The 14677-nt window shown below is 53.3% G+C and overlaps 1 protein-coding gene across 10 annotated transcripts in view; it reads right to left on the bottom strand.

Annotated features, from left to right (window-relative positions):
- The window catches only part of FRMD4A (FERM domain containing 4A), a 474406-nt gene that overhangs the window by 13074 nt on the left and 446655 nt on the right, over window positions 1–14677 (bottom strand). For 8 of the 10 annotated variants that reach the window (XM_057544411.1, XM_057544410.1, XM_057544408.1 and 5 more), the window contains 6 exons: window positions 13494–13722; window positions 10990–11046; window positions 8994–9231; window positions 8027–8194; window positions 5303–6198; window positions 2897–2993 (listed from right to left, as the gene is read on the bottom strand). In XM_057544411.1, coding sequence (XP_057400394.1) covers window positions 2897–2993; window positions 5303–6198; window positions 8027–8194; window positions 8994–9231; window positions 10990–11046; window positions 13494–13722 — 1685 coding nt within the window. Of the gene's footprint in view, window positions 1–500; window positions 573–2896; window positions 2994–5302; window positions 6199–8026; window positions 8195–8993; window positions 9232–10989; window positions 11047–13493; window positions 13723–14677 lie in introns of all 10 variants that reach the window. The other 2 variants (XM_057544409.1, XM_057544407.1) reach the window with 1 other exon arrangement.

The following is a 14677-nucleotide window of genomic DNA, read 5'->3' as shown; positions in this document are numbered from 1 at the left end:
GTGAATCACGTTCTGGAAAGCAGGGCCCTACGGCGCTTGGTAGAGTGCACGGCCGTCACTCAAGCACACTGGGATGAAATCGTGGGTGATCACGTGGCTCTGGACCAACTCAGTCTGCCCTTGGCGCCTGGAGATATAAACTGCACGATGCTGTTCTTTTCAACAAACATTGAGCACTAAAACCTGTAATAGCTTCTACAAGCATCTGCATGTACGAAGAGCCTGGGAAAGTCTAAAACATACTTTGTGGTCTTTTCTGGGAAGCAGCAGTGGGGATATCTAACACACACCTGATGTAAAAACATACATATAAACGTCGACTTCCACATGTATCTAGAAATAAGACATGAAAATAATGGCTTCCACACCACTCAGATGTTTCCTTCTGGAAATTATGATACATACGGGCAAAGGCAACACAGATGCAGCACATCTGAGATCACAGACTCATGAGCAGTGAAGGGGGAAGGCTGTAAGAACGAAACATGCCCTTACGATACCTCTATTCATCAGTACTTTGGTGAGTTGGAGACTCAGACCCATCCATAATGGGCGAGCTTTCTGTTGCTTCTCTGAACAAAGGAAAGCAGAAGGAAGAGAAGAGAGGTCAGGTTAAAGAGAGGGGCTGACACAGACACGATTAGTAGCTTATTAATGCATTGCAAAGCCCAGCTGACTATGCACCCAAGCGCTGGTGACACATGACACAGGCCTTGCGCAACTTTCAGCCCCCTCGCGGGCGTCAAAGAAAGACCTCTTTAGTTTTGTTAGGAAGGCAGCCAGGCTTTGGCACTTTTGACCCATGTCTTATTTTCTTATCACATCACAGAGAACAGTTATTGTTCGTTAATGATAATTCAACTCAATCCGATAAAAGTTTAAGGACCAGAATTCCTTTTTGTTTCAAATTGGTCTCGAATCCTCACTAGCTGTGTGTGATCAAACATAGGCATGTTCCCAGATCCACTCCAGGGGAAAGGCAGGTGAGGGGTGCTCGAAAGTTCCAAAGCCTGCTGTCAGTCAAGTAACAATCATGTATTTAGATCAGGTGAGACTGGGTGTGATCCAGAAAATTTGGAGGAGCCAGAAAGTCAGCCTGAAATCTGAAGGTCCTTATTCGGGGTGAGATGGGTTGGCCAGTGGAGGTACCATATTCACAGAAGATCTGTCATTCTTTTATGAATCCATCTATCTATCTATCTTCTTGAAACTCTTGGGCCCTAAGCCCTGCAGCAGCTGCCTGACCACACGAGCTAGAGGTGGGGTGTGGGTGGCACGTAAGGTAGTGTTATAAGGGTGTGTAATAAGGACGGGGGTAGCTGCTGCCCTACAGACAGACAGTGGGAGTGGACACAGAACACCGGCAGTTGGGACCGCAGGGTCTGTTAATTCAAGAGAGTAAGGGGCGGCGTGGGGTGGGTCGGTGATGGATCGTCACACCTGAGTGCATCAGAATCCCCTGGAGGGATTGTTAACACACAGGCCGCCGGGCGCCACCCCGAGTTTCTGATTCAGTGGGTCACGGATGGGCCCGACAAGTGCATTTCTAACAAGACCCCAGGCGATGCTTATGCTGCTGGTCTGGGGTACCACATTTTAAGAACCACTGGCTTGGTGGAAAAAGACGAGGCTTTGGTGTGGGCTCACAGAGTGCAGGGCTGAAATTCCAGCACCATCCAGCTGTGCGACATTGGGAAGACACTGATTTTCTCTGAGCCTCGTCTATAAAACGAAAAAAATCTGGGTACTTCCCTTGCAAGATTGCAGTGAGGATTATATGAGCTCAGCTATGTTAGAAGAAGCTTCCAGCCTTTGAGTACACAGCAAGCAGTCAATAAATGTGAGCTCCCCTTCTGTCAAACACTAAGGCTGAATAAAGCCTGGTTTAAAATCGCTAGAGATAAATATGCAGCAACAAAAAATGTCTGCCAAGAACAGAGCCTGAAAGGTGGAGCCAGTTTGGGTCCTGTAGTTTCCCTCTGGTGTAACTCACAGCTGTCAGATTTCCCCAGACATCCCGACAGATGCCCCAGCAAACGAGAACCTGAATAAAGCTGGATAAAGGGACCTCTTATCCCTTCAGCCACTGGATAACGACAGAATAGAGCATCCGCTTAGAGGCCACGTCGTAGGAGCAACGGAAGAGGCAGGGATGGTGAGGGGGGCAGGGAGCAGGTCACGTGCACCTGCCGGACTCTTCTGTACATGAAAACATCCTAAGTGTCCATGAGATTTACTGTTCTATGTGGTGTTCTCTGCCTACATTTAAAGCTGAAAAAGGAGCTGAGTTTTGGTTTCATCATTTTACCGTGGGCCACCTCTTCGGGTCTCAAGGTACCCGACCCCCTTTGTTGTTGGTTCTGAACAAGGGCTTGGCCGGGACTGAGATAGAATCTGAGCCTTCTGCTTTTTTTTTTCCTTAAGAAGCATCCTGACACCAAGACAGTGGACACACTGCCAAGCATGCAAAGCAGCAGGCTGGGGCTCAGGCCGGGGGTGGGTGTGGGTGCATTCTTGAATCTCTCCTTGGCTGGCCTGGGGTGATCGCAACCCAAGTCCAGTGCTGTGTGGAATTCTGGCCAAAGAAGCGCACTCGGCTCCTTCCACATTTTCGGGACCATCACCAACTTTGAAGGAGAGTAGAGAGAATCCACCCGAATAAAGGGACAGCGCCGGAAAGGAGGGGGTGGAAGGTAACAGCAGTGCCTGGGGCTTCTCCAGAGAGGAAGAAGTTTCCAGCGCTGTACATCATTCCCGGTTTCCCAGTACCTCACCCTTCTGCCGATAAGCCCTCTGTCACTAGGATCTTATACCTGCTATGCTCTAACTGACGAAGAACGCGGAGGATCACTGCAAACCAGGAAGGGAGGGTCGGAGGTCTGAAAGGGGAACTCACCCAGTCCGCCAGGTTAGGATGTGGTGAGGGCTGCCGGGGGGCGTCGCTCCAACTTCACTGGACGGCGTTGAGCTTCTCTGGCTTTGAGGTAAGGCAGCTGCGTGTAGGTGGCGCAGAAGAGACACGGGTCAGACACGGGGCAGTGAAGGAGCGTCTTTCCAGAGATGCTGCCTGTGACCCCGTGGCAGGGTCCCCGTGGGAAAACGTCCACCCCTCTCCTCTCCCCACGTTTGGCCAATGACGTTTTCTCCCCCCAGCCGTGCAGCTCCATTCTGAGTCAAGCTCGCTTGGGGTCCTAGGTCCCCGCTTTGCCACTGGGAAGTGGCCACAGGGATGGCGACAGCCCCCACTGTCCTCGGAGGGGGACCTGGGCTGGCCTGGCGCAGGGAGGACCTGTTTCTCTGGACACGGCATTTCCAGATACGGCCCCAATGTTAAAGCTGTTCTTTATTACGAACAGAAAACCTCCAGAAAGGTTCTCTGAGCTTGTTGTCTCTGCCGTTTCAGGCTTATAATTTACCACGTTAGGACCCTTCAAATGGGGCAGGGCTTTTCAAAGCTCATCCAAATCTGACTACTCGGAGCTTACTGATGTGGGCAGGATTTTTTAGTTGGGAAAACTCAGTAGGAAGTAAATCCTACTTAAATGCATCCCTCTGCTTCCTTGGGAATGCAATCTTTTTCATTAGGATGCTTAGTCTAAAATATGTTCCAAAAGATTTACCGAATCTCTTTAGGTAAAGCAAATCTACTAGACAAGTGCTACAGTTTCGACAGAACATAAATACTCCTGACCTGTCCAACCTCAGCTTCTCCTAATAGGGTTACAGGGGACCATGGTCTTTAAATGATATACATAATATATTCATTCATTACTCTCAAAAATCCTCCTAGGAAGTTGATGGCATAATTCACTGGGCTGATTTTAACAGATGACAGAGGAATCTGGGGAAGGTTCTCGGACCTTGAAGTCCACGGTTCTCTCACCCTTGCCTGAACCATATTTATTCCTGTCTCTGCAACTTGTCATTCGGCAGTGACATAATAAACGCCATAATAAACGAGTCACTGGGAATCGGGGGGGAGGACGCAGCAGCCCTGTGAGCTGGCACCCCCGGGCAGCCGGCCGGTCCTTCCTTTTCGCCCGGCTCTCCCCAGGCCCCAAGAATCTCCTTCGGTTCCCCAAAGAGGAACCCCCCCACCCCCAGTTTCTGTCTATAAGATCACTCTCCCTTCCCTGGATTTTTGCCCGCCCTTAACCTTCCTTCCAGTCACAAGTCAAATCCTGACTTGGACTTCCTTTCATTTGCTGCTCTCATTTTATTCTGATACTTTAAAAATCATTTTTCATTATGTCTCAAAATCCTCTCCCACTTTCTTTCCTACAGTCAGTGTGATGTGGTCTCTCTTTTTTTAATTGGTTTTTATCAGGCGATTCATGATCGGGCAGCATCCCATCTACCAACTAGAAAGGCGCTCCGATCAAGTCTCTCATCACCGCACAATCTCCCCTCTTTGTGGGCGCTAAGATATATAACTGAGTTAGCGTCTGCTGGCGCTGAAAACCCCGCAGGGACGTGGAGACTGCTGGACAAACACTGGTTTTTTTTTTTAATCATCGTTATTCTTTCTTGGAGACGGAGTGGGAAGGGGATTAACTTAAGGAAGAGAAGGGTTTCTTCCATTTTTCACTTGATTCGGTACTGCTCGATGCCCTGAGTACAAGCATATGCGGTAACCCTGCCTCTGATGATGAAAACTTTAAGATGTAACAACGGGGCATCAGAAGCACTTTACAAACATTACTTTGGTCAGAACATAGCATCATTGAAACGGGATCTCGAGGAGCAGTCTCGAGTTTTCCGTGAAGTCACCAGGGCAAGTCACAGGCGGAGCTCGCCACTTCATTCTGCAGCCGGTCTGCGCCACCTGGGGGAGACACTGGCCAAATCTCAGGGCTTCAAGTGTTCCTCTCCCCTGCAAGGGTACCGCTCAGGTCTCTAACCCACTGCTGTCTCTCACCTACTACTGTCGCCCCCTTCACCAGGGTAAAGGCGCACCTCTGGATAAACCCTGAAAGGCACGGACTTCACCACTGCTTGGATCTCCGTCCTTACAAGGACAAGTGGCTGCAGGGATGGTTTGCACCCCGCTGGGCTGGGCTGGGGTTTAGGATGCGCTGCCCCACCCCTGCCCAGGTCTTCCTCACTCGGCAAAACCTAGGCTAGAGTGGGAGGGGTGAGGAAGGAGGGGAAGGAAGGTCTCACACATCTGACAGCTAGGTTTCTAGCATTAACCGTCTCTCCTTCCTGCCTGCTCTAAGAACACCTTCAATCCCCACCAGTTCACCTCCAGACCGACCAGGTGCGCGCCGCGCCGACCGCGCCGACCACCCCACCCCCTCACCTGACGTGGCCTTGCACATCTGGGGCATCCTGGTGACCCTGCTGTGCGCCACGAAGGTGCTCTGGGAGGAGGCGCTGTACTGGGAGCCGCTGTCCGAGGAGGCGGAGCTGGCGTGCGACAGGCGGCTGTGCTCCTTGTGCGAGGCGCTCGAGCGCTGGTACCACTGGCGCAGCTCGTCCGAGACGGCGGCGCGGCCCGCGCCCTTGTCGTGGGCGCCGCCGTCGCGGCCCAGCGACGGAGTCCGCAGGATCTGCGAGCGCGAGGGCGTCAGGCGGCCCGCGTCGCTCTCGTCGCCGCCGCGCCAGCTCTCCCGGAACAGGCCGCCGGCCGTGTACGAGTTGGAGGTCTTGAACTGCGCCTTGACGCTGTAGTGGCCCTCCTGGTCGCTCTCCAGGCTGCGCACCACCACGGGCGTGGCGCCGCCCTCCACGTACAGCGGGTACTCCTTGATGCGGTACTGCGAGCTGGGCTGGCTCTGGCTGTGCAGGTAGACGCCGTGGCTGTGGCCGTGGCCGTGGCCGTGGCCGCCGCCGCCGCCGCCGCGCGCCGCCAGGTTGGGCATGCTGCCCGAGTTCGCCGCGCCCAGCGCGCCCGCCGCCCGCTGCCGCTGCCGCTGCCGTGCGCGCGCCTTGGATGGCGAGTCCTCGGCCAGCGTGGAGTAGTTAGCGTTCATCTGCGCTGGGTAGTAGTGCTCCGAGCTCGAGTGGCTGGTGCACGACGAGCAGTCGTCCATGGGGTCCGAGCCGTTGCTGCTGCGCGTACGCGGCGTGTAGAAGTCGGGGCTCCCCGTGTCGTTCTCCGAGCCCAGGAGCTTGCCCTGGGACTCCAAGCTGGAGCTCCGGTGCCGGAAGTGCAGGGCGAGGCTGTGCAGCCGCGTGGGGCTGAGGTCCACCGACCTGCGGGGAGACCACGGCGCGCTGGGTCGGGGGCGCCCGGGGGAGGGACTGGCGCCTCGGCGATGCTCCGGTCGTCGGGCTCGGAAAGAGCGCGCAACCGCAGGGCCCAGACCCTCCCGCAAACGCGCATCTAGGAGAGCGCGTCTAAGGGCGGGGACCCTGGGGATCTAGGTGCTTCCCATTCCTCCCAGGTGAAGACGGGCCGGGAGGGGACGCTGATCCCCGCCGTGATTTTCGATTCCGAATGGGCGATGGGGACAAAGTGCCCACGTAAGGGCTTCTGAAAAAAGTATGCCAATAGCCAGGTCTTTTTTTTTTTTTTTTAAGGTGGAAAGAGATTCTATAGACACCAGCGAACCAAGATCATCCCCGTTCTGGTATTATGTTAAGCCAGATGAAATGCCCATTTTTGTAGGTCAAGAAACAGCCCAGCAGAAGCAATCATATGGTTCCACCCAGTACTATGATGAGTACTGGACAGATTTCCATTCCCCCATGAACACTTGTCTAAAACAGAAGGTTGGTGGCACATGGAACCCTTAAAAATGCCGGCCGCGAATACTAACCACTTCTTTGTTTACAATCCATTCTGCTTATTGGAACCACACGATAAATATCCATCAATATGGGGGGGGGCAGAGTACAAGGACTGCACAGAAGTTCACCATGGCTGGGTTGACCAAGTACAGGAAGAGGCGATTCCCAGGGCTGACTGTCACTCAGGGTAGCCTGCGAAGTCCCCACTGTGTGGCCCTCCTTGACTCGGGCCTCAGTTTCCTCTCTGGTCCCACCCCACTCCATCACTTTGTTCTGGCCACACCGGCCTCCTGGAACATGCTGAGTGCAGGCCTGTGTCTGGGGCCTTGACCCTGCTGTTCCCTGAATATCCTTAGAGCTTGCTACCCCCCTCCATCCAGGTCTCTGCTCAAATGTCACCCTATTAGAGAAGCCTTCTCCGATGCTCTCCTTTAAACGGTTTCTCCCTTCACTCACTTGCCCTGTTCATTTTTCTTCTCAGTACTTGTCACCACTGACTTATTTCTTTACTGTGACTCTCTTCCTACTAAAACGTCAGTCTGATGAGTGCACAGCGTGGTCTGTTTTGTCCACGGCTCTATGCCCAAGAATAGTACCTGGTACATACAGGCACTTGATAAATATCTGTTGCATGAATGAGTGAATGAGAATGAATGGACAAGAGACTCTTGCCTGGAGAGCTTAATCGTACCCTACATAAATGGTTCACCACTTACAGAAGATCACACCATCTGTCCTTCGAGCTGCGGTCCCTATGGGCTTAGTTTTAGAGAAAATGGAGTGATGGCTTTGGTTTTGCCTCTTTTTAGGAAAGGAAGGTGTGATTCACCGAAGCCTCACGTTTGCCTGTTCCTTTTGCTCTTGAATGAATTTACACCTTGGGGCATTAAAGGAAGTCCAGGATACATGAGGACTGTCCAGTAAAGACCCCCCGACCAGGGCAAGGTTGTCTGGTCCCGGTGCTCTTCCCTGCTAGCCTGGGTAGCCGTTCCGGCCTCCACTTTTGTGGCTTAGGAAAGCTCCTTCCATGCCCACTGTCTCCAGGGGATGATCCGACCAACTCCCGACCAACTACCCACTGGGTGTGGACAGTGGGATATAACGTGTCTCTTGGCTCCCACGGGCTTCCGGCTGCCAGCTCAGTTCTTGCTTCTGCTTCCCTTAAAGAAGAACCTACCTCGCTGGTTCAGTCCTGACTCCAGCTCACGGCTTATCTGGGCCAGCGTGGGTCCAGCAATGCCAGATTCTACAAAGGCAGGTCTGGTCTAGGGAGGGAGATGGATGGACTCACCTCGTGGAATGCACGTAGTGGGGACTCCGGACTCGGAGGTCGGGTGTGGACGGCATGCTGCACTGCGAGTTCCAGGGCGGGAGGCTGCGGATGGGGCTGGTCTGCAGGGAGCTGCCTCCCCCGCCCGCTTCAGCGCAGCTCCCCGTGCTGGGGAAGCGCTTGTGGCTACTGCAAAGCAGAGGAGGCCACGCTGGTCACCGCCAGACAGAGCTGCACCTTCTCGCAGGTCGCTGACTATGTATGGCCTTGGGCCTTCAATCTCGGTGTCGGGGAAGCTTGCCCGGGACTCCCCCAGAAGTGGGTGAGCCCTTATCCCTGACGCCCAGGGCAATGTGCGATGAAGACCCTCACCAGCCTTCTCCGGGACAGGCAGTGTGACTGTTCTGCGAAGCCCCTGCCCTGAGCCACAGTTTCTAAGAGACAGATATTTACCTGTCTGGGTACCCACTGGGAGCTTTACAGGACATAATGAAAGGAAAGGAGAAAAACAGAGCAGCTGTCCAAAAACGCCTTCCCAAACCCCTCTCTCCCACATCAGCTGAGTAACGAGCTGCTGATACACAGCTAAGATTACAGCTGTTTGGCTCCAGAATTCTCTCGGCTGATAGTTCAGGGTTCTGAGCCACTCTGGGATTCTTAACGAGTGGGCTCTCTCATTTGCCATTTCGGAGTACTGCTGCCTAAGATTTCCTAATTAATTAATTCCCAGGGAATTTAACGACATTCAAGCCAGGGGCCAACACGTGGATTGGGAGCCCAGACCCCCGTTTCCCTGGGAAGGACGAATCTGCACCTCGGGCAGGTCAGCAGCAGAGGGCGCTGTGGCGCAGCCCTGCTGAAAGGCAGCCCCAGGGCCGCGCACCCAGGGCCGTGGGGATGGGTGACTTGCGGATGCTACTTAGGACAGCCCTGGGAGTCTGCCCAAGCGTGGACAGTGACCTCGTGTGGCCTTCCCGGCCCAGCTCACCTGGAGTGACCGTGGGAGGAACGCTTCTTGACCTTCTCGTAAGGCTCATCTAAGGAGGACTCGCTCCACATTTTGGGCTTTATGGGCGATTTGTCATAGTCGTTGCGGTGATAGTGCATCTGCCTGAGTCCCTCCAGGGACTGGGGAGGGGGCGGCCGGTTGTGCGACGGTGGCCGAGGAGGGAGCCCTTTGTGAGGGGACTGTAAGGGGGACAGTGTGCTGGTGACCTGAGAGTCTTCTGCACGAAGAGGAAAGAGAGGAAGTGAGCAAGGGCCATCCTTCCCGTCCACCCCCCAGACGCCGCCACCCTACCCCACCTCCGCCCAGACGTCAGCCGTCAGCGGGCATGTGCTACAATTTCACTCTTTTACCCTCAGATCAGTAAGGAAAGAGCCCCTGGCAGGAGCAAGCCTGCGATGGGACTGGGGGCCCACGTGAAGCAGTAATGCCCCTTGGGAGGTCCGGGGTCTGACACATGGGGAGGAAACTGATCACAGGCGCTGCATCAACATCAGCTAATGACAACCTATACCTGCCCCGTCACAGAGGAGTCTCCCTCAAACTTTCCCGTTTCCCCCCCTGCAGAGACTGGCGTGCACAGAGGCCACAGGCTGGATCTCTGATACTCAAATCACGCCCCCTGCTCCCCTGCAGGCCTGTCCTTTCCTCCCACCAGTGTAATGAATTAAAATATGACAATCTGATGGCAAAGAGCAGGGCCAAGACAACTGGGTAAATAAGCCGCCAGCCTTTCCCCACATCAATGTCAGTGATTATTATCCTTGCGGTTATCATTATGGCTAGGAGCCACGCAGATCTTTCATGTTTTCTGTCTGAATCGCCACTTACCACTGCCCGCCTGAGGTTTCCCTAAAGCGCAAAAAAAGTAACTGCCACAGGACTTCCCTGGTGGCACAGTGATTAAGAATCCGCCTGCCAATGCAGGGGACACGGGTTCGAGCCCTGGTCCGGGAAGATCCCATATGCCGCAGAGCAATTAAGCCCGTGCACCACAACTACTGAGCCTGCGCTCTAGAGCCCGCGAGCCACAACTACTGAGCCTGCATGCCGCAACTACCGAAGCCCGCGTGCCTAGAGCCTGTGCTCCACAACAAGAGAAGCCACCGCAATGAGAAGTCCGCGCACCGAAACAAAGAGTAGCCGCGGCTTGCCACAACTAGAGAAAGCCTGTGCAGCAACGAAGACCCAACTCAGCCAAAAATAAATAAAATTAATTAATTACTTAATTAAAAAAAAAAGTAACTGCCACTTAATAGATTTCCACGTCATTAACGCCTTGACCTCCCCAGGTTGGGTTTAAATCCATGGGAACCTTCTCAGAGATGCTTCTGGGTTTGGCATCCCTTCTTCCCCGATGTGTGGTGGTGGTGGTGGTGGTGATGGGCTGCGGGGAGGGGACGGGTCACTTCTGTTTTTGTAAGAATCTCCCAGGAAAAGATTCTGAGAATCACTAGGTTTTTAGAGGTCAATGGGAAAGAAGAAGACAGTTTCCTAGGCCTGACCAGGAGTCTAAAGGGACATCTCCCCTTCACTTTCACTATTTCTCAGGAAGGTGCAGAGGCTTGTTTGCTTCTGGCTACCCCCAGGCTCTGCTAGCAGGTTTCAATCTTTGTGACCCAAACCAATGGCCACCTCTTTCCTCCAGAAATTATAAATACTCCAAAGGAAACTATGCGTGGTGTTTAAATTGTCTGTTCAGGTAAAAATGTGGTTTTGGCAACTAAAAAAGTAGAACACCATTCACGATCACCTTAAATCTTACCTCCGGGCCACAGGACATAATAAAATTCCAATAGACATGTGTTTCTGTAGCTCCCACCCACTCTCAGCCAAACAGATGACCAATGGGAAATGAAAGAATCACAGGGAACCTGGCGCCAAGTTGCTCTGGCTCCTGGCTTCCCACTGGGCTGTCCCAGACTACACACAGCTTAATCCCAGTTGCGAGTTCTCAAGCAGGAAACAGACAACCTACCATCTTCTAGAACAAGGGCATCTGACAGGGAACTGTCTTCACTGGCAATATTTCCATCTGAGAAGACAAAAAGCAAAAGTCTATGAGGTGAGCACATCCCTTAGACAAAGCCCTATCTGTGAAAAAAGCGGGTTTCCCACCACCCCATACCCTCCTCTATCAGAAAACAACCCATGAAACACAATCAGAATGCTGTTGGGCATTTCTTTTGACAGTCCCTGTGGTGGGTCATGACTCACCCCCCATCCCTGACACTGCAATGTGCCTGGTCTTTGTTTCATTGGCAAAAACAATGCTCAGCAGTTTAATATCCAATATAAAGGCCACCTGGCCTGGCCAAGCCACATCATCGTCCCAGCTCAGGGCGTGTTCTGAGTCAACCCAAGGAAGTGAACTGCCGTTTGTTCTACACAAGTGAAACTAGGGCGAGGAGCTTGGTTTGGCTCATATGGCAGTAAATGGCTTCTCAATAAACTTCATGAGTCATTAGCAGACAAAACAAGCTTCTAAATAAATACAGCTTCTCTCTCCAAAGCTTATTTTCATAGACACTATTCAATTAACCATGAGAACACACCCAGAGGGAGACAGAAAGATGATCCTCCCCCTTTAACAGCTGGGGAAACTGAGGGACGTCTAGGGGGGAGTGGTTTGTCTGAGGCTACGCTGCTCTCCTGGCTAAGTTAGCAAAAGGTCCCAGGTCTTTAGATTCCAAGCTTAATGTTTTCTCTCTTCAAATAACAAACCAGGCTAAGGCGAGGAAGAAGAACATGAATCACTCCTCTAATTGAAGTGGGCTCGTCGTGTGATGAAACGTTATTTCAAGGAGGCAGCAAAATGGAGAAGGTCCATCCTTGAGCGGTTAAAAACGAACGGCTACGGGCACAGATGGGACCAAGCTGGTCAGATAGCGATTTACAAACAGACTCTGCTGGCCGTCCTCACCGAATGGCCCTCACTGGGCAGGCCGGCAAACCACGCTCTTCTGTGGTCGACCAGCAGGACGTCCATCCCTCCGGCGCCCTTCCCAGGCTCTGTCAGCCTTGCTGACGTTTCCACAGTGCTGGGACCCCACCAAGTCCCTTCAAGGGGGCAGAAGGAGGTCCCAAGAGGCATTAGACAGAGGAGGGCTGGCTGAATGCAGCTCTGTTAGGGAAAGTGACAAAGTCTTGGCCAGTGACAAAGGGACGAGGTGGGGAAGGATAGTTATTCCAAATTACCTAGAGCAAAAGGATTTTTCTTTATGATCTCTCTCACTTTTAACTAGGAATTCGCTTTATTCATATCGCTTGATGAACTATGAACAATTAGGAGACACAGCCTTGACTAGCATCTTGGAGTCACCAGTAAATCATCCCTCCCCCAGGATACCCACATTTTTAGGCTGCAGCAAAATACATCAATATATGTAATGGTGGTAGAATACGCATAATGTAAAATTGACCATTTTAGCCATTTTTACTGTACAACTGTTCAGGGGCATTAAGTACATTCACATCGTTGTGCAGCCGTCACCTCCATCCACCTCCAGAACTTCTGTCATCTTCCCAAACTGAAATTCTGTCCCCATGAAGCAGTAACTCCCTGTTCCCCTCTCCCAGTGCCCTCTCGTAACCTCTCTTCTACTTTCTGTCTTCCTGGAGCAAAAATATTTTAAATGTGTATAAACTATGAAAGAAGACTTGATATATATTTTAAAGAATTTGGTAAACAATAAGCTGTATTCAGGGAACTATGTTAAATTATCCTGTAATAACCTATAAGCATCTGAAAAAGAATACACGCATCTATTCTTTTGTGAATCACTTTGCTGTACACCTGAAACTAACACAGCGTGATACAACACAACTATACTTCTATTAAAAGAAAAAGAATTTGCTGACTTAAGGAAAAAAAAAAGGATCATAATAGTTGGAGAGACTTGACGGTTGGTGGTGAATTCTGGGGTATCTCTTACTCATGTTCACTGAATATAATCCCCACCCACTCCTAACCCCTCCTGATCAGAGTTTGGGGCTCTAGACTACCAGAGGGGGGCAGCCCAGTCTTCCCTAGCTTAAGCACTGGGACAGGAGCCCCTGGAGACAGAGGAGGGCTACGGGGATGCCGGCCTCAGGGTGCCTGAGCCACCTGGCTTTCCTTCCAGACCTGGGTAGGGTGACCAGGTCTCTGAGGACCTTGGAGCCTGGGCTGGCCCCGGGCTCAGCTCCCGGTGAGGGCTGAGAGGAGCATTCTCCCAAGAGGCCATCAGGAGGAAGAATGACCATTTGATTGGTGTAACCCCTTTCATCTCTGGATCTGACTGCATGTTACTGCTCTCGTTGTGCTCAGGTCTTTCTAGTTTCATTTTATGGATGGAAAGATTAAGGCATAGACTAGTTAAGCAGCTTGCCAGGTCGCTCAGGGGGCTGGGCTTTCGGTTCATGCCTTGGACGAAGACCCAGTCCTCTGAGGGTCGGTGGGGGAGGGCGGCGCCCACAGTGGGGAGTGGGCTTGGCACTGACCTTCGATGATCAGTGAGGCCCGCTGGGTGGGTTTCTTCCCAGACTTGACGCGGTTCTCGTTGATTGCGCTTTCAATCTCCTGCAGCTTCTTCAGCGCATTCAGGTAAGAGGTCTTCCTCTGCTTCTTCAGTTTCTTGCTGACGTTAGGGTCACTGGCCAGGCGGCGGGCAGCCTCCGTAATCTGGGACTGAATGGCAAACTCCCGCTCCAGGCGCTCCAGCTCGGCTTCCTGTGAGAAGGAGACCACAAGTAGGGGGATGCCGAGCGGGTGACACCCGTCCTCCTGCCCCCGCGCCAGGCCAGCGAGCCTCCGTCCCTGGAGACACGCGTACAGGAAGCCAGCAGCCTCGGCACCCACGCCAACCCGGCCCCGCCCCGCAGCGCCCCCTCCTCCGGTCCACGGCAGCCAGGGCCCTGGACACGCCCACTTTTGAGACCCTCGGCCCCTGTTCCATCCTGGAGACACGCACCGTCCCTGAGAAGCTTCCTTGTTGCAGGCCTGGAGGTCACTGGGGTTCATTTCCAAGGTCTCCAGCAAGGCTCTCAAAGACCCAGCCTTCCTGGAGATCCAGAGGCCACTGGGTTGGTGTTTCCTTCCCATTTGGGGCAGAGGGGGCAGCGCTATTTTCAGAGTGGCCTCTGTCGTGCTTTACTGGGGGTTTGCTACCAGGGGGCTCCCATGGGCGCCCCCCCTGCACACACGCCCTCTGCCTCTTGCATTTTGAGCCCTGCACGCTGGGCCTTACCCGCACTCACTCACGCCTCCTCTGGAAGCTCTTTCTGCAAGCTCCGGCCGTCCGCTCACACCTGCCTCTATGTAAAACTTCCACTGGGTGACCAGCGGCCGCGCCCCAAGTGTGGACGGACGGTGGTGGAGCCGGGTCCCCTGCCTCCTGGACCACTCTTGGGCACTCCTTCCTCTCCTGTGTGCTTCCCTCCCTCCCTCCCTCCTCTCTACCCCTCACTTTGGCCGAAAGGACCAGATGGATGAATGTTCCCTCAAAGGGAGTTTTGGACCCGGCAGAAATGCAGCTGTGGCTGCCAGAAGATGCCCAGTGGGCCCAGAGGACGAAAGCAGGGCCAGCGCACTAGCTGCGGCTTCTCTGCGGCTCAGCTGGTGCCTTTTTCAAACGCCGACCGGCGAGGCCAGGGGAGCCCAAGCGCGCATCTTGCTCTGGGGGGGT

The sequence above is a fragment of the Balaenoptera acutorostrata genome, chromosome 3, assembly GCF_949987535.1.
Source record: "Balaenoptera acutorostrata chromosome 3, mBalAcu1.1, whole genome shotgun sequence".
NCBI lineage: Eukaryota > Metazoa > Chordata > Mammalia > Artiodactyla > Balaenopteridae > Balaenoptera > Balaenoptera acutorostrata.
Note: the sequence above shows the minus strand (reverse complement) of the source record. Positions and strands in the feature narration are given on the sequence as shown.